The sequence below is a fragment of the Echinops telfairi genome, unplaced genomic scaffold, assembly GCF_000313985.2.
Source record: "Echinops telfairi isolate 266 unplaced genomic scaffold, ASM31398v2 ScPeMD7_443;HRSCAF=831, whole genome shotgun sequence".
Lineage (NCBI taxonomy): Eukaryota > Metazoa > Chordata > Mammalia > Afrosoricida > Tenrecidae > Echinops > Echinops telfairi.
In genome coordinates, this window is record NW_022104341.1 from 49207904 (window position 1) to 49235579 (window position 27676).

Here is a 27676-nt window from a genome sequence, read left to right on the forward strand (position 1 = left end):
CTCAGGGTTCAGTGTAGCAATAATGAAACTCACAACCTTCCTCTAGTTCTTAAATACTTCCTCCCACCCACTATCATGATCCCAATTCTACATTTTTAATTTAAATATTTATTCAGTTCACTCTACATGGTCAACTTTCAAGAGCAAGTTTCAGAGTCTCTTCTGATATCCACTTTGGTCTTTTCTTTCTTCCCTGTCTTTTTAGTGGCATTTTCTTTTCTTCATATTCTTTTTTTTTAATAATTAAATCATTTTATTGGGGGCTTATACAACTCTTTTCACAATCCACACATACATCCATTGTGTCAAGCACTTTTGTCCATTTGTTTCCCGCATCATTCTCAAAACATTTGCTTTCTACTTGAGCCCTTGGTATCAGCTCCTCATTTTTTCCCTCCCTCCCTCCCTCCCTGTTGCCCCTCCCCCATGAACCCTTGATAATTTATAAATTATTATTATTTTGTCCTATCTTACACTGTCCGATGTCACCCTTCATCCACTTCTCCACTGTCTGTCCCCCAGGGAGGAAGTTATATATAGATCCTTGTAATCTGTTCCCCCTTTTCTCCCTCACCTTCCCTCTACCCTCCTGGTATCACCATCTCACCACTGGTCTAGAGAGGTTCATCTCTCCTGGATTCCCTGTGTTTCCATTTGTAAGGTAGAATTGGGATCATGATAGTTGGGGCATGGGGGCTGGGAAGCATTCAAGAACTAGAGGAAAATTGTATGTTTCATCATTGACACACTGAACCCTGACTGGCTCGTCTCCTCCCCGCGACCCTTCTGCAAGAGGATGTCCAATTGCCCACAGATGGGCTTTGGGTCCCCACTCCACACTCCCCCTCATTCATAATGCTATAATTTTTTTGGTCTTTGATGCTTGATAACCTGGTCCTTTCAATGCCACGTGATCTCACAGGCTGGTGTGCTTCTTCCATGTGGGCTTTGTCATTTCTCAGTTAGATGGCCACCTGTTTATCTTCAAGGCTATAGGACCCCAAACTCTATATCTTTTGATAGTCAGGCACCATAAGCTTTCTTCACCACATTTGCTTATCCATCCGCTTTGTCTTCAGTGATGGTGTCGGGACAGGCTGGTGTGCTTCTTCATGTGAGTTTTCTTGTTTCTCAGCTAGATGGCCGCTTGCTTTATCTTCAGGCCTTTAAGACCCGAGATGCTATATCTTTTGATAACCAGGCACCATCAGCTTTCTTCACCACGTTTTCTTGTGCACCTGTTGTCTTCAGCGATCGTACCACAAAGGTGAGCATCGCAGACTGTCGAATTGTTAGAACAAAGTGCTCTTGTGTTAAGGGAGTACTTCTTTATATTCTTGATGTCATCTCATAAATAATCTGTTCTTCAGACACTGTTGTTCATTGTGTCAAATATGTTTTTTGAATAGTCTCTAAATTCAGGTGCAATATACTTAAAGCCATATTTTGGCTTTCCTGGACTTGCCTTGACTTTCTTCAGCTCAACCTGAACTTGTATATGGGCAATTGGTCATCTGTTTTACACTCAACTCTTGGCCTCATTTTTGGCTGATATTGAGCTTCTACATCCCTTTGCACAGTTAATTTGATTTCTGTGGATTCCATTTCATGAGAACCATGGGTAAAGTTAGTTGCTGTTTATGTTGCTGAAAATTGATATTTGCAATAAAGAAAGAATTAGACTTCAAAATGGTACCATGATTGGTAAGTTTGTTTCTATAATCTAGGTCATATATTCCAATTATTGGTTCTTCCTCTTTATTTCCAACACTCACAGTTTGATCACCAGTTATTATCACTGCACCTTGATAGCATGTTTTTCCAGTTCCAAACTGAAAGTGCTGGGAGAATTTTTCAAGTTCCATAACGCTAGCTTTAGTGGTTGGTGCGAAATTTGAGTAATAATTGTATTGATTGGATTTCCTTGAAGAAAGATAAACATTATCCTATCATTGACAGCTTTGTACTTCAATATGCATCTTGAAATATCCTTTTCCTCAGGGAATGCAACACTATTACTCTTGATTGTGTAATTCCCAGCACAGTAAACCATGATTTTCTGACTTAAAGTGGCCAAAACCAGTCACATCAACTCACTAGTAACTATGGTATTGACATTTAACCATTCCACTTTTTACAACTTCAAAATTTCCTAGATTCATACTTCATACATTCCAAGTTGGAATTGTTAATTTACAGTTGATGCTGTTTCTTCTCAATTTATTATGCCACATCAGCAAATGAAGATCCAAGATCCTGGAGGCTTTCCTCCAATTGCATCTTTATGGTCCACTTTGCTTTGAGAAGAAAGCTCTTCCACAGTCATATTTTAAATGCCCTCTGACCTGAAGTGTTCATCTTCTGGCATTATCTCTGACAATGTTCTGCTTCTGTTCCTTAGGTTTTCAATAACGGAAATGTTTTGACGTTATCCATAGGGTTTCCAGTGGCTTCTTTCTCTGGAAACCTATTCCTTCTTCGTAGTCTGTTCTTAATTTGGTGCTCTGCTGAAATCTGTTCACTTTGAGTGACCCTGCTGGAATTTTAATTACCAATGACACAGCGCTCACTATCACCACAACACAAAATCCACCACAATAGGACAAACTGTCAGACAAATGGAGTACCAATGTAGTACGTCATTTTCACAATCTCTCATGTCTTTGAGACTATTGTTATATTTGCTGTGTCAACCTATCTCACTGAGAGTCTTCTTTTTTCACTGATGCACTACATTATCAAATGTTATGTTCTTTTCCAGGGACTGGTTCCTCCTGATAATATGTCCAACGTATTGGATTTCTAGCAATCCTCCTTTCCAAGGAATACTCTGACTGAATCTATTCTAAGACAGGCTAACTTCATTTTTCTGGATGTCCATGATGGATTCAATATTGCTTGTAAAACCATAACATAAGTGCATCAATTTTGTAACTATCTTATTATGCATTGACTTAATTTTGCATGCATATGAAGCAATTAAAAAATACCATGTCTTGGATTCAGCTCACCTTAATTCTCAAAGTTAAATTTTGCTCTTTAACAATTAAATTAGGTCTTGTGCAACAGATTTTCTCAATGTAATATGTAGCTTGCATGGTTTCTTAACTTCTGGTACCATGGGCATTTTACCAAGTAAAATGAAATGCTTAAAATTTCAGTATTTTTTCATTTGTCATGATATGTTTATTGGTCCAGTGGTGAAGATTTTTGTTTTATCCACGTTGAATGCAGTAGTCTTAGATGATCACTAGTGACTGCTTCAAGTCCTCTTCAAACAAAGTGTCATCTGCAGTCTTGGTACCATGCTTCTCTTCATACACCTCAGCCTTTCAGAATATTTGCTCAAGGTACAGATTGAATAAGGATGGTGAAAGGATCCAATCTGAAAGATATCTTTCCTGATTTTAAACCATTCACATTTCCCTTGTTCTGTCTCTTGATCTATGTGCTGTTTCTGCATAAGCACAGTGAAGTGTTCTGAAATTCCAATTATTCAAAATGTTATCCACAGTTTATTTTGATCCTGACAATTAAGTGCCATTGAATAGTCAGTAAAGCATAATTGAACCCCTCTCTGGTATTCTCTGTTTTATCCCAGACCCATCTGATATGAGCAATGACATCCCTCATTCAACAGCTTCATGTGACTCCACCTTCACCATCTGGCAGCTCCCAGTTGATGCAATACTGAACCATTCTTGACTTACGTTCAGCCAAATGTTATTTATGTTTTTTAGTAATGATATTGTTTCTTAACCTAGTGTTGGGTCCACTTTCTTCCTAATGGTAGCAAATATGGATTTCCTCAGTTGGTTGGGTACATTAATTGGCAAATGTGAGTGAGGGCCTCCAAAACTCATCCTTTAGTTGGAACATTTCAGTTGGTATTTTATCAATTCCTGAAATAATATATTTTTGTCAGTGGAAGGTCTTTCTTCAATAGCATTGTTTCTTGGACATATGCTGGCTCTTAAAATGTGTGAACTTTAATAATATTTTGGTACAGTGATTCTGTGTATCTTCAATCTTCTTTTGATACTTATTGTACCATTTCACTGGTTTTCCCCTCAGAATCCTTAATTATTATAACACAGGACTTGATTTACAAAATGTAAAACCTAGAGAACTCATCAAGAATCTATACAAGGACACTGTCATAATCAGTGTAGGCAAATACAAATGGATCTTAAAATATGTTCAACTTACCCACAAAAAAGCAAGAATAAGAAAATAAAGAAACTAAATTCATAGAGAACAAAGGACACTCAAAAAATGGAGGTTTAAAACCTAATATAATAATTACATTAACTGCTTGGGGTCTGAATATATGAATTTAAATATAGCTTTTGGCCACGTATAATTAAAATACAACCCCAAAATATGCTGCTTATATGAAACTATCTTCATGTAATATTTGAAGACTGAAATCCAAAGTGTGGGAAAATATATATCATAGACAAATTTGTCAATGGAAGGCAGGAAAGGCTATATTTATATTAGATAAAGTAGACATTAGAGCAAAAAAATTACGATCACAAGAGGGACATTTTATACAGATAAGGTGACTTAGTGGCACAGTGACTAAGACTTGATTGGTAACTGGAAGGTTGGTGGTTCAAACCCACCAGCCACTTCATGGTAAAAAAGATATTGCAGTCTGATATCATAAACATTAAAGCCTTGTAACCCTTATGAAGTGATTCCACTCTGCCTATGAGGTAGCTATGAGTTGTAATCAACTGAATAGAAATGGTTTATGTTTATCAAGACTGTATATATTGGCTGAACACTGAATATGCAGCTGAATAAAACAGAAGACTTTAAAATAGATTCATACAAATAAGCCTAACTGAATTAAACAATAGTGGAAAAGTAATTCAATGGAGAAATATAGCCTTTTCAATAAATGGTGCAGGAATAATTCGAAAATCATAGGGGTTGGGTGTGGAGAAGACTTAAGTCTCACACCATATAAAGATACCATATGCAAAATTAACCCAGATTGAATAATGAAGTTAAGTATAAAATATAAAGCAATAAAAAGGGAAAAACGAATTAGAAAATTCTTTGGAATGCAGGATTAATAAAAGAGTTGTTGGATCTAATATAAATAAATCTATACAAAACAAGCCATTAAACTGACATAAAGGAACGTAGGCAAGGTGGAGACCCAAAGCCCATCTGAAAGACAACTGGATAGTCCCTCACAGAAGGGCCACAGGGAAGGGATGATATATCTGGATTAGTATAGCACTGATGAAACACATAACTATCCTCTAGTTCTTTAAAATTCCCTCCTCCCACTCTTATGGCCCTAGTTTTACCTCACTAATCTTGCTTGTCCTGTGTATGCACGAACTGCTAGAGTACGCCCTCAGAAATAGTACTGGGAGTATTGACTTCCTGGATATACAGGAAGGGCTGGGGGCAACTATGATGACTGTATAACTCCACTCAAAGGGAGTGAACATCAGACTTCAAGGAGAATGGATACATGGAATGGCGCTAATTTAGGACAAAATTAATTGATTGATTGATTAATTAATTAAAATATATACAATACTATTAATATATAATACACTGAAGGTGTGGTAGGGTGGGGGAGGGAGGGGGGATAAAGGAGAACTTTTATCAAGGAGTTCAAGAAGAAAAAATGATGAGAGAAGTAATTGTACAATTATGCATGATATAATGGGATTATGGATTGTAATAATATCTTAATCTCTGTAAGAGCTCCTAATAAAATGTTTTTAAAAAGAAATATTGATAGACTTCATCAAAATTAAAAAAATATTTTGCTCCACAAAAGTCTTTATAGGAAGGTGAAAGTATAGGTACAGAGTGGGAGAAAACATTTGCCAATCACATCGGTGATCAAAGGATTAGTATCTAAAATATGTGGAAAATTTTCAAAACAAAATAATAAAATAATTTAAGTCATACTACAGTCATAGAAATTTCCTTATCAGAATTATGCCTTCTCTCTCTATTGCCTCTGGGAAAAGGTTGTCTATGTTTTTAGCTTCTCTTTCTGAATCTTTTGAAGATCTTATCTGTGCTTGGCTTCTGTCTTATCTTATCGGTGCTTCTTGCCTTGGGGTCAATATGTCCTTTTATGTCTCAAATGATTGGTTTAAAACACATTGTAAAGTGATGATATGACTTTGTTAACATAAAAAACCCTATACCCAATGAGGATTGTATCCCCAGGAATATTGTTGTTAGTGCCTTGGAGTCGGTTTCTGCCTTTGTGTAGTCAATAAAACAGACAAACATATACTGGTATTCCATGCTTTGAACAAAGATACATAAGACATCAGCAGTAATACCTGCCGTTCCACATCTCTTCTGAATCCAGCCTGAATTTCTGACAGGTCCATGTCAGGGTACTGCTGCATCCATTGTTAGATGACCTTCAAAAATATAATTGCTTGTGATATTAAAGATACTCTTCTATAATTAGCACATTCTATTGGACCGCCTTTCTATGCATCACTTCCAGTCATTGGCTTTGAATTTCCTGGTAAAGGCAACTGAGTGCTTCCAATGCTTCATCAATTTTTTGAAACATTTCAATTGGCCTTCCATCAATTATTTCAGCCTTGTGGCTAACGCTTTCAGTGCAGCTCGTACTTCTTATCTCAGCACAATTGGTTCTTGCTCATATACTACCTCCTGAAATGATTGGATGTCTGCTAATTCTTTTTAGTACAGTAACTCTGTCTTCTTTCCAGCTTCTTTTGATGCCTGCCGCATTGTTCAATATTTTGTTCTCCATAGAACTCTTCAATATTGCAATTCCAGGTTTGAATTTTTTCTTTAGTTCTTTCAGTTTAACATATGCTGAACATGTTCTTCCTGTTTGGTTTTCTAACTCCAGATCTTGGCATATTTCATTGTAACATTTTATTTTATCTTCTTCTGTCGCCCTTTGAAATTCTCTGTTCAGTTCTTTGATTTAATCATTTCTTCTGTGCATCTTATCTACTCTATGATTAAGAGCAAGTTTCAGAGTCATTTCTGATAACCACTTTTATCTTTTCATTCTTTCTTATCTTTGAAATTACCTTTTGCTTTCTTCATATACACAGGGATGCCCCCTCCATAACCGGAAGAACGCTCCTCTAGGCGGAACATTCATACTATACATTTTTCCTGGTAGGCGAGGATCCAGCAGCTCACTCTATGTTAGTGCATTAGTGCACCCAGTGGTGTCACCTGGGAAGGTTCTCTCTGGTCACAGTAAATTTTTTTTTAAAGCAGTTTTGTTTGAACCTTGCTTTTTGTTATAGCCCATTTAAGATAACAGTGTGAAGCTATGACATTTCATTTCCTGCTTGGGACAAATGTCGCAGAAACTGTTGTGATGTTGAACACAGCTTATTAGGAGAGCACTGTGAGAAAAACTCAAGTGCACAAGTAGTTTTCTCATTTCAAAAAGGTGAAATGTCGATTGAGGACAAACCTTGTTCTGGATGTCCATCAACTTCCCAAACGGGTGAAAATGTGTACAAAACTCATGCATTTGTGCTCAAAGACTGATGATGGTCCACTGAAGTGATGGGGAAGTTATCTGGACTGTCTTGGAGCTCAGTTTAGCGAATTTTTATGGGAGATTGGGGAAAGAGAAGGATCACTGAGATATTTTCGCCTTGGGTTCTGACTAACCAGCAAATAGAGCAATGTCTGGAAAGTGCCATGCTTTGAAAGAGCAGCCCGAAAGTGATCCAGACTCCCCCCCCCAACCCCCACCAAGCCCATTACTGGTGACAAGACATGGTGCTATTCTTAGGACCCCAAAAGCAAGCATCAATCAATCCAGTGGAAGAGGACATATCACCTCACCCACCAAAAAACTCATTCAAGTGAAATCAAAGATCAAGACGATGCTCATTTGTTTCTTTGTTTTGATGTGTGGGGGATAGTGCATGTGGAGTGTTTTCTACCATGTTAGACTGTTAATCAAGCTGTCTATTTAGGGATTCTGAAAACATTGCATAACAGTGTGTGACAAAAAAGGGCCTCATTTGTAGCAGATAGGGGACTGGTTTTGGTACCATGGCAATGCAACTGCTCATGCAGCCATCTCTGTGCACCAGTTCTTGGCAAAAAAGCCACATGCCTCTCTTGTCCCATGCACTTACTCACCTGACCTTGCTCCATACAACTTCGTTATGTTTCCATTAATGAAGAGAGACATGAAAGGACAGCAATTTGATGACATAGAAGAGATGAAGAAAAAGAGGAGGGAGGTGCTGTCAGTCATCAAAATAGTTGAATTTGAAAAAAGTTTCAAGAATGGGATCACAGATTTCACAAATGTATTAGGTGTAATGAAGAGTACTTTGAAGGTGATAATGTTGTTTTATAAAAGTTTATATAACTTTGAAAAAAATTCCGGTTCTTTTGGGGTACCTCCCTATATGGTGCTCTTGATGTCCTCCCACAGCTCATCTGGTATTCTGTCCTTAATGTTCAAGATGTCAAGTCCATTCTTGAGCTATTCTCAAAACCCAGCCATTGGAGGGAGGTTGGTGGGACTCAAGGTCATATTGTGGCTCTCATGGACTTGTTTTCATTTTCTTCATCTTCAACCCCGATTTACATATGAGAAAATGATATTCCGTTCCACAGATGGCCCTGTCCTCACTTTAGCTACTGATAATGAGCTTCTCCATTATCTAGTCCCAAAGATATAATCAATCTGATATCTTTGTATGGCATTATAGAGGTTCAGAATTTCTTTCAAACACCGAATTTTAGTGAGCATTAATACAGAATATAATTGTTAGCTATAGGCTCTCTTTTATTCCTTTGACTGGTAACATATTATTTCATTATTATATACCTTATTTGTTGTTTATAATTTTCTTTTAGTATTATTTAGTTCTTTGCTGTTTTTATTAGGTTGGAAATATGGACATTAATTTTTTAAATAATTAAGTATTGATTTCAAAAATTTATGTTTAAATGGACTGCTTAGTATATTCTTATCTGTTACATTTAGATGCATTTTGTTCATATATTTTTCTAAAATATGCAGAAGTTCTTTTAAAACTTAGAATATCCTATCATTTAAATACTACTGTAAAACTGTTGACAGTGCTTTACAGATATTATCTCACAACCCAGTGACATGATACCATATTATCACCCTTTCCCAAATGATGAGGAAAAAAGACACATCTTTTTTAATCTAGATCATGCAGCTAGGAAGTGTTAAAATTGGGATATAAAACCAGACATCTTGTCTCAGGAATCCTTATTCCTGTATTGGAAGCGATGCATTACTTTCCTTATAAAGAAGATATCTCTATTTGTTTCCAGATATTAAATGATTTATAGCATTTAGAGATATTTGCAATGATATATTTATTAGTATTCGGTAGTGAATAATTTAAAAGTTATTGGAAGGCTCAAATATTGTTTCAAAATTGTTTCTTTTATGCCAGGGCCCATAAACTGACAAGTATTCTGTTTATCCCCTTAAGGAAAAGAAATTAGCCATACCTCAATTAAAAGAGCTGAGGCCAAGCCTCTAAATGATCTCTTATATTCTTATGTGTGGACCCTCACATGTGTACACACATGTGTATACGCAGAAACACACATAGACACAAACATACATACCCTGAGCCCAGATGCAATGATAAAAGAAACACAAAGGCTAGAAGAAATAGTATGTATATTGGTGAAGAAATGCCAAGGGAGCCATATCTGACCTTTTTCAGCTACCTGTGGTGGAAGGATAATTCAACTCCACCTCTGTCCAAGGATGGTTCCTTTGAGGCAGAGGTCGGACCCTCTAGCCTCATTCTTTCTTTTTCCTATTCTGATGCCAACAGTCCCTCCTATGGCACTTTACTCCTCTACTGAGTATGATGATCCATTGCAATAGCCACACAGAACTCACAACAGACAATATTCATAATTATGGGGTTTGTTATGAAAATGTACAGGCTATCGCAAGTGAGAATTAGCCACATTAAGGATACAGTCTTGTCCACAGTGGTGCATCTTCTTAGCCATTCCAGCAGTCATGTTTCTTTTTAGTGCTCTGTCTCTTTCTGATCCTTAGCCTTTTGGACACATTGCCCTTTGTTCTATGTCCAAGCAAGTGTTACAAAGTTGTTTTAATGCTAATTAATTTCCAAAGGACACCTCACTCTGCTTGCTTCAATTTTCTCTAATTAAATAATTATTCACCATATAACAGAAACTATGGGGGAAGGGAGACAGCTGTTGGTGTAAGATATGAAATTAATAATAATTTATAATTTATCAAGAGAAAATGAGGAGGGAAGGATAAAGGATAAGGTGATACTAAGGGCTTCCTAGAAAGTAAATGTTTAGAAAATAATGATGGCAACGTATGTACAAACATGTTTGAAACAATTGAGGTATGGGTTTTTATAAGAGCTACAAGATCTCCAATAAAATGATCTTTTAATTAAAAAATAAAATAAGGTAAACATTATTTTTTAATTTAGTTCAGAATCTCAACATTGAATACATGTCAGTGAAATATTAACCCAATGAGATAAAACCCGATGCACATCTTTCCTGATTTTAAACCACACAGTGTTCCCTTGTTCTTTTCCAATGATTGCCTCTTGATCCCTGAGCACAATTCTGTCTGAGCACAATGAAGTGTTCTGGAAATCTCATTCTTATTAATGCTATCTGTGGTTTTTTATGACCCATACAATTGAATGTCTTTGCATAGTCAATAAGACAGAAGGAAATATCTTTCTGGTATTCTCTGCTTTCAGCCAAGAGCCATCTGACATCAGCAATGATATCCCTTGTTCTACCTACTTTTCTGAATCCAGTCTGCCTGTGTGACAGCTCCCTGCTGATATACACCTCAAAACATTTTGGCATTATGTTTAACAAAAATCTGTTTCATGTGATATTGATAATATTTTCAGTAATTTCTGCATTCTATTAGGTCATCTTCCCTTGACATGAGAGCAAATATGGTTCCCTTTCAGTATGATAACCCAGCAGCTGTGTTTCAAATTCCTTGAAATAGAGGAGTGAGTGTTTGCAACACCCAAGCTATACAATATGAAAAACTGAAAAACAAGTGGTGGAAGAATGGAGTTGTGCACACCAAAATTGAAATTATGTTACATTTGACAGAGTTCTAAGAATATAGAGAAAATGAACAAATATAATAAAATGATGAGGGGAAAAATGTAAGATATGGAAGAAATAACTAGAGTACCTAATGTGCATATATAGGAACTATAAAATCAGAACCAGTTACTCTGTAGTAGACTGTGATTCATAGTGTCCCTATATTTGTCAGAGGACCACCATGGTCCATATTGTTTTCAGTGGCTGAGTTTTCAGAAATTGAACACCAGGCCTTAGTTCTAAAGCACCTCTGGGTAGAGCTGACTTCAAACCTTAGCGGTAGCTGAGTGTGCCCATCATGAGTACTACCTTGGCACTTCAAATAGGAATTATAGTATAGGAAATTATAGCAAATATGTCCAAAGCAATAATCAAAGAAACAGTAGGAAGATATCATGGAGCCTAATACTTTCTTTAAGACTCTTTCCAGTTCATGCATAAAAATTAAAAAGCAGTAGAGCTATTCATACTTCAGATGTGTTTTTGAAAGTAAAAATCCTCAGACAAATTGAGGTATTGGCAAGAGAGTATAGGGCATGTGTGGCAGAGTAGAAAACATTTGCAAAGGCACAGATGTATTGATATAGCTTGGCACATTCAATTGACAACAAGTAGTTTAGTGTGCTTAAAGTTTAGAGGACATGTTTGGGCATGTCAAATGATGATGAGACAAAAACAGGATTAAAATAGCAAGGAGAACTTTGTGTAGTTGGGCCCTGTGCAGCACACATGATTTTCACTGGTCTGCTAACTTAAAATTTGGTCATCTGAACTCACCCAGAAGAGCCATGGAAGTATAGCCTGGTAATCTTCCTGAATAAAATCACAGCCAACAAAATCTCATGGAGGGATTTTGTGACTCGTGGGGTCACTAGGCATGAGAGTCAATGCACTGTCAATGGATTTGAGTTTATTATGACTATTTTTAAGTGTAAGATATTATCTTGAAGGTTTTAGAGAAATATTTCATATATTTTGCAGATTGCATTCAAGACGCATGCTTCAGCTTGTAATTTTGGAGTGGAGAAAAATGGGAAATATGAGGTGTGGGTTGAGAAGACTTCATTTCAGGGCAGTAATAATTTCAGCATTTGACATGGAAATAGCAATATGGAATTAAAAGTTCATTGTATAGGTCTCTAATTTAAGGGACCTCTGTTGGTATAGTAGTTAACTTGGATGCTAACCAAAAGGGTAGTTTGAGGGCACAACTAATTATGTAGGAGTAGATTTGGCAATCCTCTCCTGCAGAAATTTCAACCTAAGAAACTCATGTGGGAAGTTCTACTGGGAACTATAAGTCACTATAAGCCAAAAATGACTTAATGTCACAAAATAATAATATACCTATTTTGATAATATGAGAGGGTAGTCCCCCTAAAACAAGCAAAAAACAAAGAAACAAAAACGTAAAAAATACTCGACTGGGTGGAGCTTTCATGGTGCGCTTTTCCCCACTAAGTGAGCAACTTACTCTGAGTTAGTGCACCCAGTGGCTTCGCTTGGGAAGGTTTCCTCTCGTCACAGTGTACTGTGGCCCATTTGAGAGAACAGTGTGTGGCTGTGAAATTTGATTTCCCACTCAGGAAAAGTCTGCAGAAACCATTGTGATGTTGAACACAGCTTCTAAGGACAGCTCCATGGAAAAACTCAAGTATACAGTGGTTTTCTTGTTTCAAAAGAGGTGATATGTTGATTGAGGATAAACTTCATTCTGGGCGCCTGTCAACTTCCTGAACAAATGAAAATGCCAACAAATTTTGTTCACTTGTACTCGAAGACTGACAACGGGCCATTGAAGAGATGGGGCTGTTATCTGGACTATCCTGGAGCTCTGTTCAGCAAATTTTAATGGAAGATTTGGGAATGAAAAGGGTCATTGTGAAATTTGTGTTCTGACTGACCGGCAAAATGAGTATCGAATGGAAACATGCCATGCTTTGAACGAACAACTCTGAAGTAACCCAGACTTTTTTCCCCCCAAGGTCATTACTGGTGACAAGACATGGTGCTTTTCTTAGGACCTCAAAAACAAACAACAATCAAGCCAGTGTAAGATGCCATGGTCACCTTGGCCCCTAAAAGCTTCTCAAATGAAATCAAAGATCAAGATGATGTTTTTTGATATGAGGGGGAATAGTGCACCTGGAGATAATTCCTCCAGGTCAGATTATTAATCAAGCTTTCTATTTAGAGGTTCTGAAAATATTATGTAACAGTGTGTGACAATAAAGGCCTCATTTGTGGAGAAGGGGGACTGGTTTTGCTACCACGACAATGCACCTGCTCACACAGCCATCTCAGTGGCCAGTTTTTGGCCAAAAAACCCAGAATGCCTCTCTTGCCCCACATCCCTAACTTACCTGACCTCACTCTGTGTGACTTCAGTTTGTTTCCATGAATGGATAGCAATTTGATGATGTAGAAGAAGTGAACACAAAAGGAGAGAGATGCTGTCAGCCATCCAAACAGAGGAGTTTGAAAAATGTTTCCAAGAATGGAATTGCAGATTTAACAAGTGTGTTAAGTGCAATGGAGAGTACTTTGAAGGTGTTAAGGTTGTTTTGTAAAAAAAAAAAATTAAATATATAGCTTTGAAAAAATTTTGTTTTGTGTTTTTTTTGTTACGCCATTGTATGTGAGGTACTAAATCCCAGCAAGGAATATAATTATTTTTTAAGAGTTAGCAAAGAGAGGGAAAATTAGGAGAAGACCTAAATTATCCCAACATTTAAATGGTTTAGCCCATTAAAAAGTCAGAGAAATAAAAATTAAAACCTATAAGTCTACTGCGTGCTGATACTAACTTGTGGTAACCTCCTAATTTCCCTAATAAATGCCCTTAAACATGAAAAATAAAATTAAGGATTTGGAAAAATTAGGACTGTGAAGACAATGCAGCCAAATAAGAGAATTACAGGATAGATTAAATAACTTTGTTAAATCAAGCATAGAGGACAAATATTATAATGTACAAAAGCCCATTACTCAGTAATTTTATCGTCGACTGAGAACATTGGATAGTATAGACCAAATAGTTTACTTAGTACTAGAGATGCAGGATAAAGAAGACTCTTGAATTGGGAAAACATGTACAATGAGGAAAAGAGCCCTGTTGACTCTGTGGGTTAGGCGTTAGGTTGGTTGGTTGCTAACTGTAAGGTTGGTGGCTCAAACCCCATCCATTCTGAGGGAAAAAGATGAACCTATCTGTTCATAGAAATAGTTACAGTGCAGAAACACTGTAAGGCCAGTATGAGTTGAAATCAATTCAGGGACAGTAGGCTTGGTTTTGTTTTGTTTTTTTTTAATTGTGTGGAAAACATGAAGCAGTAATTGAATTACAGCATATGTGATAAACAATTTATTGCATGAAATAATATTGAATAAGGAGATTACATTCAGGTAACTGTTCCGAAAGGCTTCTTGGAGGAAGGAACTGAGATTCCTAAAGACACTTTGGAAAAATGTCTCTAAAAAGCACTCAGATTAGATTATTTTCAGGAGTAGAAGTGGTTAGATATTTCCTGAGTGGACCATATTATATTAAAGTGAAGAGATTTAAGGTGAGTTACAAAACCAAAGAGAATTGTGTGCCAAATCAAGAAATTTGTAAATGATCTTTCAGTGACATGCCAGTAATATACAGTAAAATCTGCAAAAGTTTGAACCTGTGGATGGTAGAAACCTTCCAGAGAAGGAAATTTCTAGCATTTTCCACTAATACAGCAGTATAGAAGTGATAAGACTTTATCCTTTCAAAGGTAGAAACCCAAGAAAAAGATTACAGGTTTAGATGTTTACTTTAGGAACGGTACATATTAAAGTATAGCTACATCAGGGTTACAGCAATGGATGTATGTATCAGGGTATTTTTAGTAACCCAAGGAAGGTGTAAAAAGATCTGTCTCAATGCAAAGATAGCAAATCGAGTGTGGAGGCAGGGCAGGGATTGGGATGGTGGCCGTTTATTTGGACATGAGAAAGCCCGAGGAGAAAGAGAATCTAAGGTGGTCTCGGGGCATCTGACTTCGGTAGCTGTGGGTAGTAGTACAACCATTCTCAGTGGTGGAGAATATAAGAGAAAGCTTGCTGGGGAGGAACATATTAAATTCACAGTAAAACAAGTTGAGTTTAACTGGATACCAGTTTGAACATGTTGCTTTGTTGCCACAGAGGGGGGTTAGTTAAGTCTAGGTTTGATATGTGGGAGTCTTCAGCATATAGGTGAATGTGAAAGCTATGGATTCGAGTGCATTCCTTCCTTGTGCTTAGTGAATATAAAATTATATCAATATGTTGGAGAATGTGTACAGTTGAAAAGACAGATTGAGAGAATTCTTTCCGTGTGAGTTTTAAAGCATGAACAGAAGAGTCGTAAACTTCAGAAGCGGCAAAACAAGAAGAGACATAGTAGTGCACACAACATAGGCGAAGTGTCTCAAGGAGTCCGGCCCAAGGACAATCTCATGAGGAACATATCAGCTATGACCACAGGGGTAGTAAAATCATGGGGTGAAACATAGGAAAAGAACAGGTGAGAGAAATAAGTGCAAAATTCTGTTTTAAGAATTTAGACATTTAAAATGAAAGATACAAGGGATGAAAGTTTGAGATGTGTGTGCTTATTTATATGTATTCATTTTAAAGACAAGAAAAAAAATATAGTATTTATAACTAAAGTAATATGGCCAGTAGAAGGGAGAAGTATTGAAAACAGAGAAATAGGGCTTATATTTACAATGAAAGACACAGAACTGAGGGCAGGAATAGAGATACTGTTATTCTTAATTGATGGCCCTATTTTTTGAGAAAGAGAACAAGATATGTAGGAAGCTCTAGGGAATATTGAAATAATTTTCACTATTCAAAATTATTGAATAATAATGGAAATTGGACATTGGATAAGGAAGACCAAAGAAAAATGGATGCATCTTAATCATGCTGCTGGTGACGGATATTGAAAGTACGAAGGATGGTGAAACTTCAAGTACTTTAGAGATGTTGTCAGGAGACACTGGGTCCTGAAAGGAGATGTCATGCTTGGTGAAATAGAGGGGCAGTGGAAAAGAGAACAACCCTCAACAAGACAAACGGAGACAGTGGCTGGATCCATTGGCTCAAACATAAGAACGATGGTGAGGATGGCAAAGGACCAGGCAGTGTTTCGTTCAGTTGTCCATCGGGTCTCTATGAATCAGAAGGGACTCTATGGCACCTAACAACAACAACAACAACAATAATCCTCCACAATTATACAACACAATGAAATCAACTCCACAATGAGATCTGCTCTGAGCAGCAAGTAAATGGTAAGAATATTGAGATGGTCTGTAACCCTTTAACTTAGGTCATTGTTCTCTAATGCATTTGAAAGGACGTTTCCTTCGGGGTGTGGCTTAATTCCTCTAATAAATAGAATCTTTTGAGAGCTTGCTTGCTGATTGCATCTGGCTCATTGACCTCTGGTTCTTTGCACTTGAGCCAATGACCCATCATTTTGTCTGCTGACCTTGGGAGCCATCAGCAGCCTTCCCTCTGACATGCTGGCCCTGACCCATCTGCCTCTGCAGCCACCAGTCTCTGGCCTTCCTGCTTCATCTTCTTGCTTCCTGACTTATCAGGCCCCCCCCACAGAAACTCAAGCCAAAAAAGCTCCAACTTACATTGGATCCACAGACATAAACGGACTAGACTTATTTTTTTAATTGTGTGGGCCATTTAAAAAATTCAATATTTCTTATTTCAGGCACAGGAAAAAATATATTTAATAAACATAAAATATGAGTCACAGTGTACATATGTAATGCATTCTGATATTTTCTACATTATGCCACTTGGTTTCATTTTTAACAGTTTTATTGACATATAATTCATATGCCATACAGTTCAATTGTTTGAATAGATGAAAAATAGTTGTATAATCATCATCAAAGTCAATTTTAGAACATTTAAACTTTTCAATACTTGTTATTATTATCTTCCCTTTCCCTTCCATAATCCTAAGAAACTTTTAATCTAGTTACTGTTTCTATGGATTTCCCTATGCAGTACTGGATTTCATATAAAGAAAATTCTAGTCTGTCAATCAGGTCGCAACTTGATGACCTCATTTGGGGGCACCAAAGAGAGAAATAGCTCACTGGCGGCCAAATACATTCACACTTTCTGTGTCATCTTCATGCTGACAAGACACATGGAGCTACCTTAGAGCCCTGGAGCTGGAGGAGCCACGTGGAGACCTCTGCCAGAGCTGGGATGCTTCCACCACCACTGGATGCACAAGACTTGCCACCCACTGGCCTGTGATCTTCCTGCATTCGGCATCATTGCGTGTTTTGCATGAGTCTGAAGAGGAATTTATAGATTGGTATCACACATAAGGGTTAATAGTGGACTTATGGACTTGAACTGGACTGGGCTGCGATGTTTCTCAATATACAGTTGCTCTTTTAAGCAAAGCTCTTTTTTTAATACACATGTGTCTATAAATTTGTTTCTATAGTCAACTCAAACTAACACAAAAATACAAAAAGTTCCCCACCAACAATAACCAAGTAAAATACACAAAGATCTCAGTCCAAAAGAAAGTAGGGAAAAATTAAAACACTGAAATAAATTTAAAATGGACAAAAAGGGAAAATAAATGATAAGATGTTAAAATTTAACCTGATTATAAACATTCACTTTCTTATGCACTCTGTTTGAGGTGAGGATTTGGGTGAATTTAAGCGAGGCTTAATCCCCATGGTGATTCTGCAAAGGATTTTGGTCTTTCACTGTCATCCACAGCCTTTTTCAGAATTTAAACTATAATTCTGTTTTCTTCTCTGATCTTGGATTTGATTATTTACAGTAATTGGAACCCCCAGACTGGTGTGCTTCTTCTGTGTGAGCTTATATGCATCCTCACTTATATGACAATTTGTTTTAAGACAAGCTTAAAAAAATCATTTTATAGGGAGCTCTTCATAACATATCATAACATTCCATAGTTCAATCACATCAAGTAGTATTGTAAAATTGCTACCACAATCCGTTTCCAAACATTTTCTTTCTTCTTGAATTCCTTGATATCAGCACCCCTTTATCCCCTCCTTCCTCACCCCACTCCCCAAGAACCCATACTTTTATTTGTTTTGCCTAATCTTACACCATCCAATATATACAATATATACATTTATGCACAACTCTGTTGTTTGCTCTCCTCAAGTGGGGATTATACAGTCATCAGTGCTATCAGCTTCTCCCCTCCCCCCTGCCCATTCCTGCTTCCCATTCCCTCATGGAACCAGGGAATCCTAAGGTTATGCTTCTTGATAGCCAGGCGCCATCTGATTTCCTCACCACACTTTGCTATAGCACGCATATCGTCCATAATCCCTCCATGAGGGTAAGTATTGATCTGGGCTGCATCATAAGAACTTATCGTTCTGGAGTTAGGGCTTATGGTTAAGTTCAAAGTGAGCCATTTAAAAAATTGTTTTATTAGCATATAATTCACATATCATACAATTCAATAGTTCAATTACATCAAGAAGAGTTGTATACTCATCACCATGGTCAGTTTTATAACGTATCCTTCATGCTTGGACTCATAATCTTTCCTTCCATACTCCCAAGGAGCCATTCATCCAGTTACTGTCTCCATAATTTTACCTATCCTGGATTTCATACACAGAAAATCAATTTAAAAATCAATAACAACAATAACAAAGTAAAGCAGATAAAAACCTTAATAGAAAATAAAGCAGAAAATATTAAAAACTGTGACAGATGTAAAATGCAACAAAATGGAGATCAAATGATAAGATGTTAAATTTTAACCTAAGTGAATCTGCAATAAACCAATTTTCAATATATTCTGCAGGATTGCTAGGCTAATTACATCCCTGGTCTATGGTCAGAGGGAATTCACTGGAAGCTTAATCTATGTGAATGTTCCTATTTTTTTTCCTTTTTAATATTGAAATAATTTTGAAATGAGTCAAATTGGATATCAAATGATAAGATATTGCATTTTAAATTATGTCTTCCATTATAAACTTTGCAATTCTTTTTGTCTGATAACAAAAAAATTCACATCCTTCAACTATGATCAGAGGGGATTCTCCAGAGGCTTCATCCATGTGTGGACCCTAAAAATGGAATTGGGGCTTCTACTGTCATCCATAACATTTTATAAACCAGGTGTTCTCAATTTAAGAGCTGATACCATTCCCGCCTATAGATTTGGATTTTATTATTTACAATCCTTGGATTTCACTGACTGGTCTTCTTCTTCCTTGTGAACTAAATTGACACCTTACTTGGATGGTTGTGTTTGAAGACAAGCCATTAAGAACCCAGATGCTATTCCTTCTGATAGCTGAGCACCATCTATTTTCTTCACCATACTTTGCTATAACATTCATATCTTCACTGGTCTTTGGGGGACTTTGGTATGAATCTCTTGTCTTATGCATGCACATTGAACGATGGCGTGGACCTATCATTTGCTTACTATTTTAATGGTCTTGTTTCATTATGACATGTATTAACGTGGTAGGCATAGTTCTCATTTGTAATTGAGTGCAGCTGGAAGTTTTGCCCTATCATCAACCCCCAATTGTTTGTCTAAATGATGTCCAATCACTTAAGCATTTAATTTGTACAAGTCAACAATTCATGGATTGTGGATCATAGCCAGCCTATTGTATGATGTCTCACTAGTGTTTTAAACTTATACCATTGACTAAACTAATAGCACTATCAATGAGTAATGGTTATACATTGGGCCCCTAACCACAAGGTCAGCAACTTGAATCCATTTGCTAGCTCTGTGGGAGAGAAATGAGGCAGAAAACTCTTGGACAGATTTACAGTCTCAAAATCTCACAGGGACAGTTTTACTGTCCTCTAGGGTCCTTCCTTATGAGTCAGCATTGACTCCGTAGTGGTTGAAGTGAGGCACCAGGGGGGTAATTGATAATATTCTCTAATAGAAAATTATAATTATGCCTCTAAAGTGAATCAGAGTGATATATAAACCATAAATATATAAATAAATTATGGGCTTGCACTTAATTCCAGCCCCAGTCTAAGAAGAATTAGTTCTTATGACAAGGCCCTGCTTGATGCTTATTATTTTTAATACAAGTTTTTTTTATATTTATATACAAGAATCGCTGGTTTTGTTTGCCTAGAGAACCTGGTCTTACACAGAACCTAATGGCCAAGAAATGTCAAGTATTTCAAGAGACTGGGGTATATAAGGAATTTTAGCGCAGAGAAAACAGGGAGAAGGCGTTTATGCTGATACACGGAATTGAGGTTCCTCTCCTCCAGTATTATGAGCCAATACATATTTGTTGCTTAAACCCATCCATTAATACTACTTTGTTATGGAAGCTCTAAGAAATTAAGACAAGTGTACTTTTCAAGGCAATATAATTTATCCTAGCTGTGCATAACTGATTTAGTGAACTGAGGAAAAGGTATGTTTCAATGTTATAGGGTGTTAATATTCCAGGTAGGTGTCTGTCTTAGTAATATAATATTGCTCAACACAAACACCACAAGTGGCTGTCTTTAATAAACAAATTTATTCTCATAGTTTAGGAGGATAGAATTTAAAATACAGAGTGCCAGGTGAATTTGGGAGGTTGTTCTTTGTCTTCTTTCAATATCTGTGGTAAAGGCATATATAGGAGTTCTCCATGTAGCTCAGCATCAATCTTGCCTTGTTTCTAGGAAGCAAGATTGAGCACCGTGTGTTCAAAGAAATGCTCCTCTTCTTCTTGCTTGATGGTAATCGGGCCCTTCTTCTCTGCTCATTTCTGTCTACTTCTATCTCTTGCAAAATAAAATGTTATAAGTCACACCCCAGAGAAACTCCTCACACAAATGGTCACGGATGTCATATTAAGACAGAATACAAAAATTACTGAACAATATCATCCAAGTAAAATTCTTTGGAAGATAATTTAAAAATGATTGTAGCAGTATATCTACAGGGAATGGCCAGAAATCCAAGCCAAATTCAGAAGAGAATGCAGGAAGAGACATATCATTGCAGATGTCAGAGGGATCTTGACTGAAACCAGAGAATACAGAAAGATGGTTACTTGTATATATTGATTATGAAAAGGCACTGGACTGTGTGAGCCACAGCCAAATTTGGATAGCTCCGTGAAGAACAGGCACTCCAGCAAAGTCAATAATGTCCATGAGGGATCAGCATATACACCAAGAGACAGCTGTTCAAACAACACAAGGGGATGGTGAGTGGTTTAACATCAGGACACGTGTGTGTAAGGGTTATATCCATTCACATACTTACTCAATCTGTATACTGAACAAATAACCTGAGAACCGGCACTATATGAAGCACGATGTGGTGCCAGAATTGGAGGAAGGTTTATTAGCAACTAGAAAAATGCAGATAGCATGATCTTCCTTGCTGAAAGTAAAGAGAACATGAAGCACTTTCTGATGAAGATCAAAGATTATTGCTTTCCGTATGAATAACACCTCAATGTGGACAAAACAAAAATGCTCACAACTGGAACAATAAATAACCATGATACGTGGAGAACATATAGAAATTTCCAAGGATTTTATTTTATTTGGATCTACAATCAATGGCCTTCGAAGATGCTTTTGTCGTTGTTAGGTACCATCAACTCCATTTCAAATGACAGCAACCCAAAGCACAACTGAACAAAGCACTGCCCAGCCCAGTGCCATGCACACAATTGTTCTGAGGCCTGAGGTCATCATGAAAGCTACTGATTTAATCCCTCTCGTTGAGGGCCATCATCTTTTTCACTGCCCCTAAACTTTAAAAAGCATGATGTCCTTCTCCCGGGACTGTTGTTTCCTGAAAACAGGCCCAAAATATGTAACAAGAAATCTTCCTTTAAAGAGCACACTAGCTGTACTCTGTCCAAGACATCCATTTGTCCTGTTAGCAATTCATGATAATTTCAATATTCCTCACCAGCAACACAATGAAAATACATAGGCTTCTCTGCAGTCTTCCTTAACCAGAGTCCAGCTTTCACATACATATAAGGAAATTGAAAGCACCATGACTTGGGTTAGGCACACTTCAGTCCTCAAAATAACATCTTTGCTTTTCAGTACTGGAAAGAGGTCTTATGCAGCAGATTTCACCAACACAGTCCATCATTTGACCTCGACTGTGACTGTTACTTCCAGGAGCATAGATTGTGGATCCAAGCAAGACAAAATTCTTGACAATTCCAACCTTTTTTCCATTTATCGTGATGTTATCTACGGGGCTATATTGAGGATTTTGGTTTTCTTTACATTGAGTAACAAAGGGTGCAATCCTTGAGCTTCATAAGCAAGTACTTCAATTCCCCGTCACTTTCAGGAAGCAGTGTTGTGTCATCCGAGTATACCTGGTTGTTAAGAAGATTTCCTCCAATTCTGATGCTGCCTTCTTCACATAACCCAGCTACTCTGATGATTTGCTCAGCACACAAGATAAATATGGTAAAAGTATAAATACGGACGGACATGCCTTTCCTAGTTTTGAACTATACACTATTCTCTTGTTCAAATAACTGCCTCTTGAGCCATGTACAAGTTCTATATGAGCACAATGAATTTTTCTGGCCTAATTCTTCTTAAGTTTATCCATAGTTTGTTATGATTGTCACTGAAATGCCTTGGCATGGTCAAAAAAACACAAGTAAACATCTTTCTGACATTCTCTACTGTGAGCCAAGATCCATCAGATATAAGTAATAATATCCCTTGTTCCAAATCCTTTTCTGAATCTGGCCTAAACTTCTGGAAAGTTGCCTGTCAATGTACTGCTGCCACCATTGTTGGAGGATCTTCAGCAAAATTTTACTTGTGTGTGATATCAGTGACATTGTTCTCTAGTTCGAGAATTCTGTTGGGTCACTTTCTTTGGAATGGGCACAATAAGATTCTTTCCAGTCAGTTGGCTAGATAGCTGTCTTCTAAATTTCTTGGCATGGATGAGTAAGTGCTTCCAGTGCTTCTTCAATTTATTTGAACGTTAGTTGGCATTCGTTAATTACTGGAGCCTTGGTTTTGGCTATTGCTTTCAGTGCAGATTGAATGTCTAACTTCAAGAGCCATTGGCTCTTGCTCACTTGCTTCATTCTGAAATGGTGGAATTTTACCTACTTAGTGAATCATTCCATAGTTTGCTGGTAGAAGCTTCCTGTTTTGCAACCCAAGGTTTAAATTTCTTCTAGATTTCTTTTCAGTTTAAGACATGTTGAGAGTGTTACTCCTTTTCGGTTTTCTAACTCTAAGTCTTTGCATACTTCATTGCAATATTTCACTTTGTATTGTCAAGCTGCCCTGTCATATTTTCTGTTCATCTCTTTGACGTCATCCTTTCTGCCCTTTGCTTTAGCTACTCTTCCCTTTGACGAAGAGTACGTTTCAGTCTCTTATGACATCCATTTTGATCTTTTCTTTCCTGTCTTCTTAATGACCTTGTGCTTTCTTCATATGTTTGGTTCTTGATGTCTTCTCACAGCTATCAGATCTTCAATCATTAGTGTTTAATACATCAAATATGTTCTTGAGCTGCTCTTGAAATTCTGGTGAGATAGACTCAAGGTTGTATGCTCGCTCTTTTTAACTTTTTTTCATTTTTTCAGCCTGATGTTACATGTGAGCAATTGATGGTCTATTCCACAGTCATCCCCTGGCTTGGTTTTAGCTGCTGACATTGAACTTCACCAGTGTCTCTTCTCACAGATGTAATTTTATTTCTGTGTATTCCATCTGGAGAAGTTCATGTGTGTTGTCCCCTTTTGCTGTTGAACAAAGGTAATTTTTATGAAGAAGTTGTTGGTTTTTCAAAATTCTTTTATATGATCTTCATGTTTTTATCACCAACACCATATTTTCCCAAGGAGTTTCCATTCCTCTTTGTTTCTAACTTTTGCATTTCAATCTTGAATAGTTATCAATACTTGATTTTGTGTTTGATCAATTTCAGAGTGAAGTCCGTGGTAGATGTCTTCAATTTCTTTTACGCTAGCTTTTGTGGATGGTGTATTAATAATTGTATTAATTGGATTTCCTTGAAGGTGGATAGATATAATCCTGTCACAGAGAATATTGTACTTCATGATTGATTTTGCAATTTCCTTTTTAACGATTAATGGTACACAATTCTTCTTGATTGTGTTATTCCTGGCAGAGTAAATAATAAAAACCATTGAGGTAGCAGTTAAAAATTCAATCAACCTACTGCATTGGGTTTCTCTGCTGCTAAAAAGATCTCTTTGATGTGTTACAAATTAATGTTATTTGCATCTACCTCAAGCGATGCTATTTTGAATCCTTTTATGCATATGAGAAAGTTAGGCAATGAATAGGAATGAGTGAAGAATTCATGCTGTTATATTATGGTGTTGTGAAGACTATTGAATATATCATAAACTTTCATAAGAATGATCAAATATCGCTTGGGAGAAGTATAGCCAGAATGCTCGTCTCATGTACGGTGGATATAGTATTTAAGAGAACCCAGTCCCTGGAGAAGAACATCATGCTTGGTTAAACTATAGGGTCAGTTAAAACAGACTTTCAACAAGACATGCTGACATCATATGTGCACCTGTGGGGTTAAACATAACAATAATTGTGGGGATGTCACAAGAGCAGGCTGTGATTTTTTTTGTTTTGTTTTTTCTCCATTGTATATTGGGTCACTGTCAGTCCAACCTGACTAGTGGCAATTAACAACTAAAATACACATTCCATCCGTAATTTTATTATTGGTTATAATCAGACTACATCATGGGAGATCATCACTTGTGACACCTTACATCTCTATGAAACTGTTGAAGAGAATTATGGCCCAACTGAGTTGACACATTTTGAGGGAGCACAACTCAGTCATGACCTACCTTTTAAACAAAATTAGTATCACCTTTTTGATGCCTGCTTCCTACATTCAGAATATGTTTCTAACGAATAAAATGATAAATGGAAAAAAGAGAACCTTTTTCACAAGGGGTTTCCCAAAAAATATTTAGGAAAGGTGATTGTCCAGATAACTTTCTTAAAAGGATGTATTTTCACAGAGGATTGTCCTATGTTCTGATAAAGTGTCCAATGTTTCAGTTAGCTGCAACAAAAAATTAAATGACTGGAAATTATGAGTTTGTCACATGTCAGCTAATAGAGACACAAAGTGTGCTTTCAGAGTTGCATTGGACCCTGTGTATGCCAGAGATCAGGATGTGTGTGGTAAAACATTCATATGTATTCCCCCAGATTGAAAGGAGAAACCAGAATGGAGCATGTTGTTAACATAGGTCTTGCATTTTGAATAAACCATGAAATTATTTAATGCTAGTAATGTTGTTTTTCTAACAAAATTGATCTAAAACTGTATTTATTTATTTAACTACTATGCCTCTAAGAAATCTGTGTAAGTTTTATTAGTTAATTCATACCTTTAAATTATTACATTTCAAGTATCTTTGGAAATACTTTTATGAAAGATTAAAATATAATATATTTTCTTATATAGGGAGCATCCTATGAGAGTGAAATTAATAATATTAAACATGTTATATCAAAAATTAATATAATACTGGCTCATAACTCACCAGTTTTGATAATTCAAAAATGGATTCGTGGCTTCTTCATTAGGAAAAAAATGAGGTATGTTTTATTTTCTTAAAGCATTTGAATATTCATGTAAAGTAAGGAAAGAGCAAACCAAGAGAGGAGTGTAACAGACTAGAAATGGGAGGAAAGCCACAAAGTCCCTGAAGAATCTCGATAGTAGACTTTTGACTCAGGGGGCAACACTTGGCACCTCATCTGAACCAGTTGGGGGATATTCACAAGGGGGCCACACTGAAAGTCTAAAGGTACAACGGGGTGGGAGGTGGGGCACTAGATCACTCCATCCGTGACTGCAGGAAGAGCAATGGGGTCTTGTAGAAGGCCCGCCCCTCAAAAATGTGGAGGACTAAAAGGATATAAGTGCGGTCAGGCAAGCCAGTCCTGGGTTATGGATCCCTGAAACAAAAGGGGATTGGACTGATCAGTTCTATCAGGACCTGCTCCCTATTTAACAGAGGGATGCTCATCTACTCTGGGTCAGGACAACAGTTAGACTTGGGGCTATTTGTATGGTCTCTGTCTCTCTCTCTTTTTTCTCTCTTGTTCTCATTGTCTATCTACATAAGATAGGCAGGACAAGAAATTTCAAGGAGAAAGCTATGGTACCGATGATTCTGACCAGGGGGCATGGGAGATGAGAGCAGGGCCGGGGGCAATGAGCAAATAACCACAGAAGCAAGGGAACAGCAAGGAATTTAAAATTAATAGTGAGAAGGGTATAGCATTCCTGGTCACATTTGATCAATTGAACTGTAACTGAAAGAAGTTACTGAGAGATAAACAATGGGTAAACAAGATAGTGGAGCAGAAGGAAAGAAAAATGAAACAGACAAAAGAAAAACGAAAGTAAAATTTACATATAGGTTTAAAGATAGAAATGTAAACATATAAATATATAAAGATAGGTGTATTTGTGTATATATGCATGTGTGTGTATATATCTATGTGGAGAGATCAATAGATAGATATAGATATATACCAGAGCAGGTGGATTTTGGGCCTCTACCTAAAGCCTACCTCAGTGCAAAAATGGTTTGTTCGAATAATATAGCATTGTATGATACTCATGTCCCTACAAAATCACTGAAGACAAAATGCATGCAAAATCAAATGTGGTGAAGAAAGCTGATGGTGGCCAGCTATTAAAAGATATAGCATCTGGAGTCTTAAAGGACTGAAGTTAAACAAGTGACCATCTAGCAGGTAAGCAACAAAGCCCACATGGAAGAAGCACACCAGCCTGTGTGATAATGAGGTGTCAACGGGAATAGGTATCAGAAATTCAAAAACAAGTAATCAAAGTTTTGTGAAGGAGCATAGACAAAGTGGAGACCCAAAACCCATCTGTATGATAATAGAACAGTCCCTCACAGAAGAGCCACATGGAAAGGATGATATATCCTCTTATGAAATGCATAATATTCTCTGTTCTTTAATATTTTCTCCCCTTCATCTCATTATTCTTGTGAGATGTGTGTATATTCATTTGCATACATAAGGTTGTTCAATGCATGAAATCCGAGGTAGATAAACCCTTCAGAAATCGTAATGGGAGTAATGATTTCCTGAGAGTATGGGAAGGACTGGGGGAGAAAAGAAGGGGGACCCAATAGCAAAAATGACTGTATAACCCCACTTGAGGAAAACAAATAGCAGAATTGTAGGTGAATGCATACATTGGCTGGTGTAAGATACAGCAAATAATAATAATGGTAATATAATAATAAGGGTTCCTGGGGGCTAAGGTGGGGGAAAAAGGGGATAAAAGGGTGTGGATATCAAAGAATTAAGAAGTAAGAAAGTGTTTTGAAATTGATGGTGGCAACAATTGTACAATTATGCTTGATCTAATTGAATTATTGATTGTTATAATATCTGTAAGAGCTCC

General features: G+C 37.0%; 1 protein-coding gene across 7 annotated transcripts in view; it reads left to right on the forward strand.

The window, feature by feature from the left end:
• LRRIQ3 (leucine rich repeats and IQ motif containing 3) overlaps nucleotides 1-27676 on the forward strand; it is a 183446-nt gene that overhangs the window by 37375 nt on the left and 118395 nt on the right. For all 7 annotated transcript variants that reach the window (XM_045292204.1, XM_045292202.1, XM_045292200.1 and 4 more), the window contains one exon: nucleotides 25688-25821. In XM_045292204.1, coding sequence (XP_045148139.1) covers nucleotides 25688-25821 — 134 coding nt within the window. The remainder of the gene's footprint in view (nucleotides 1-25687; nucleotides 25822-27676) is intronic.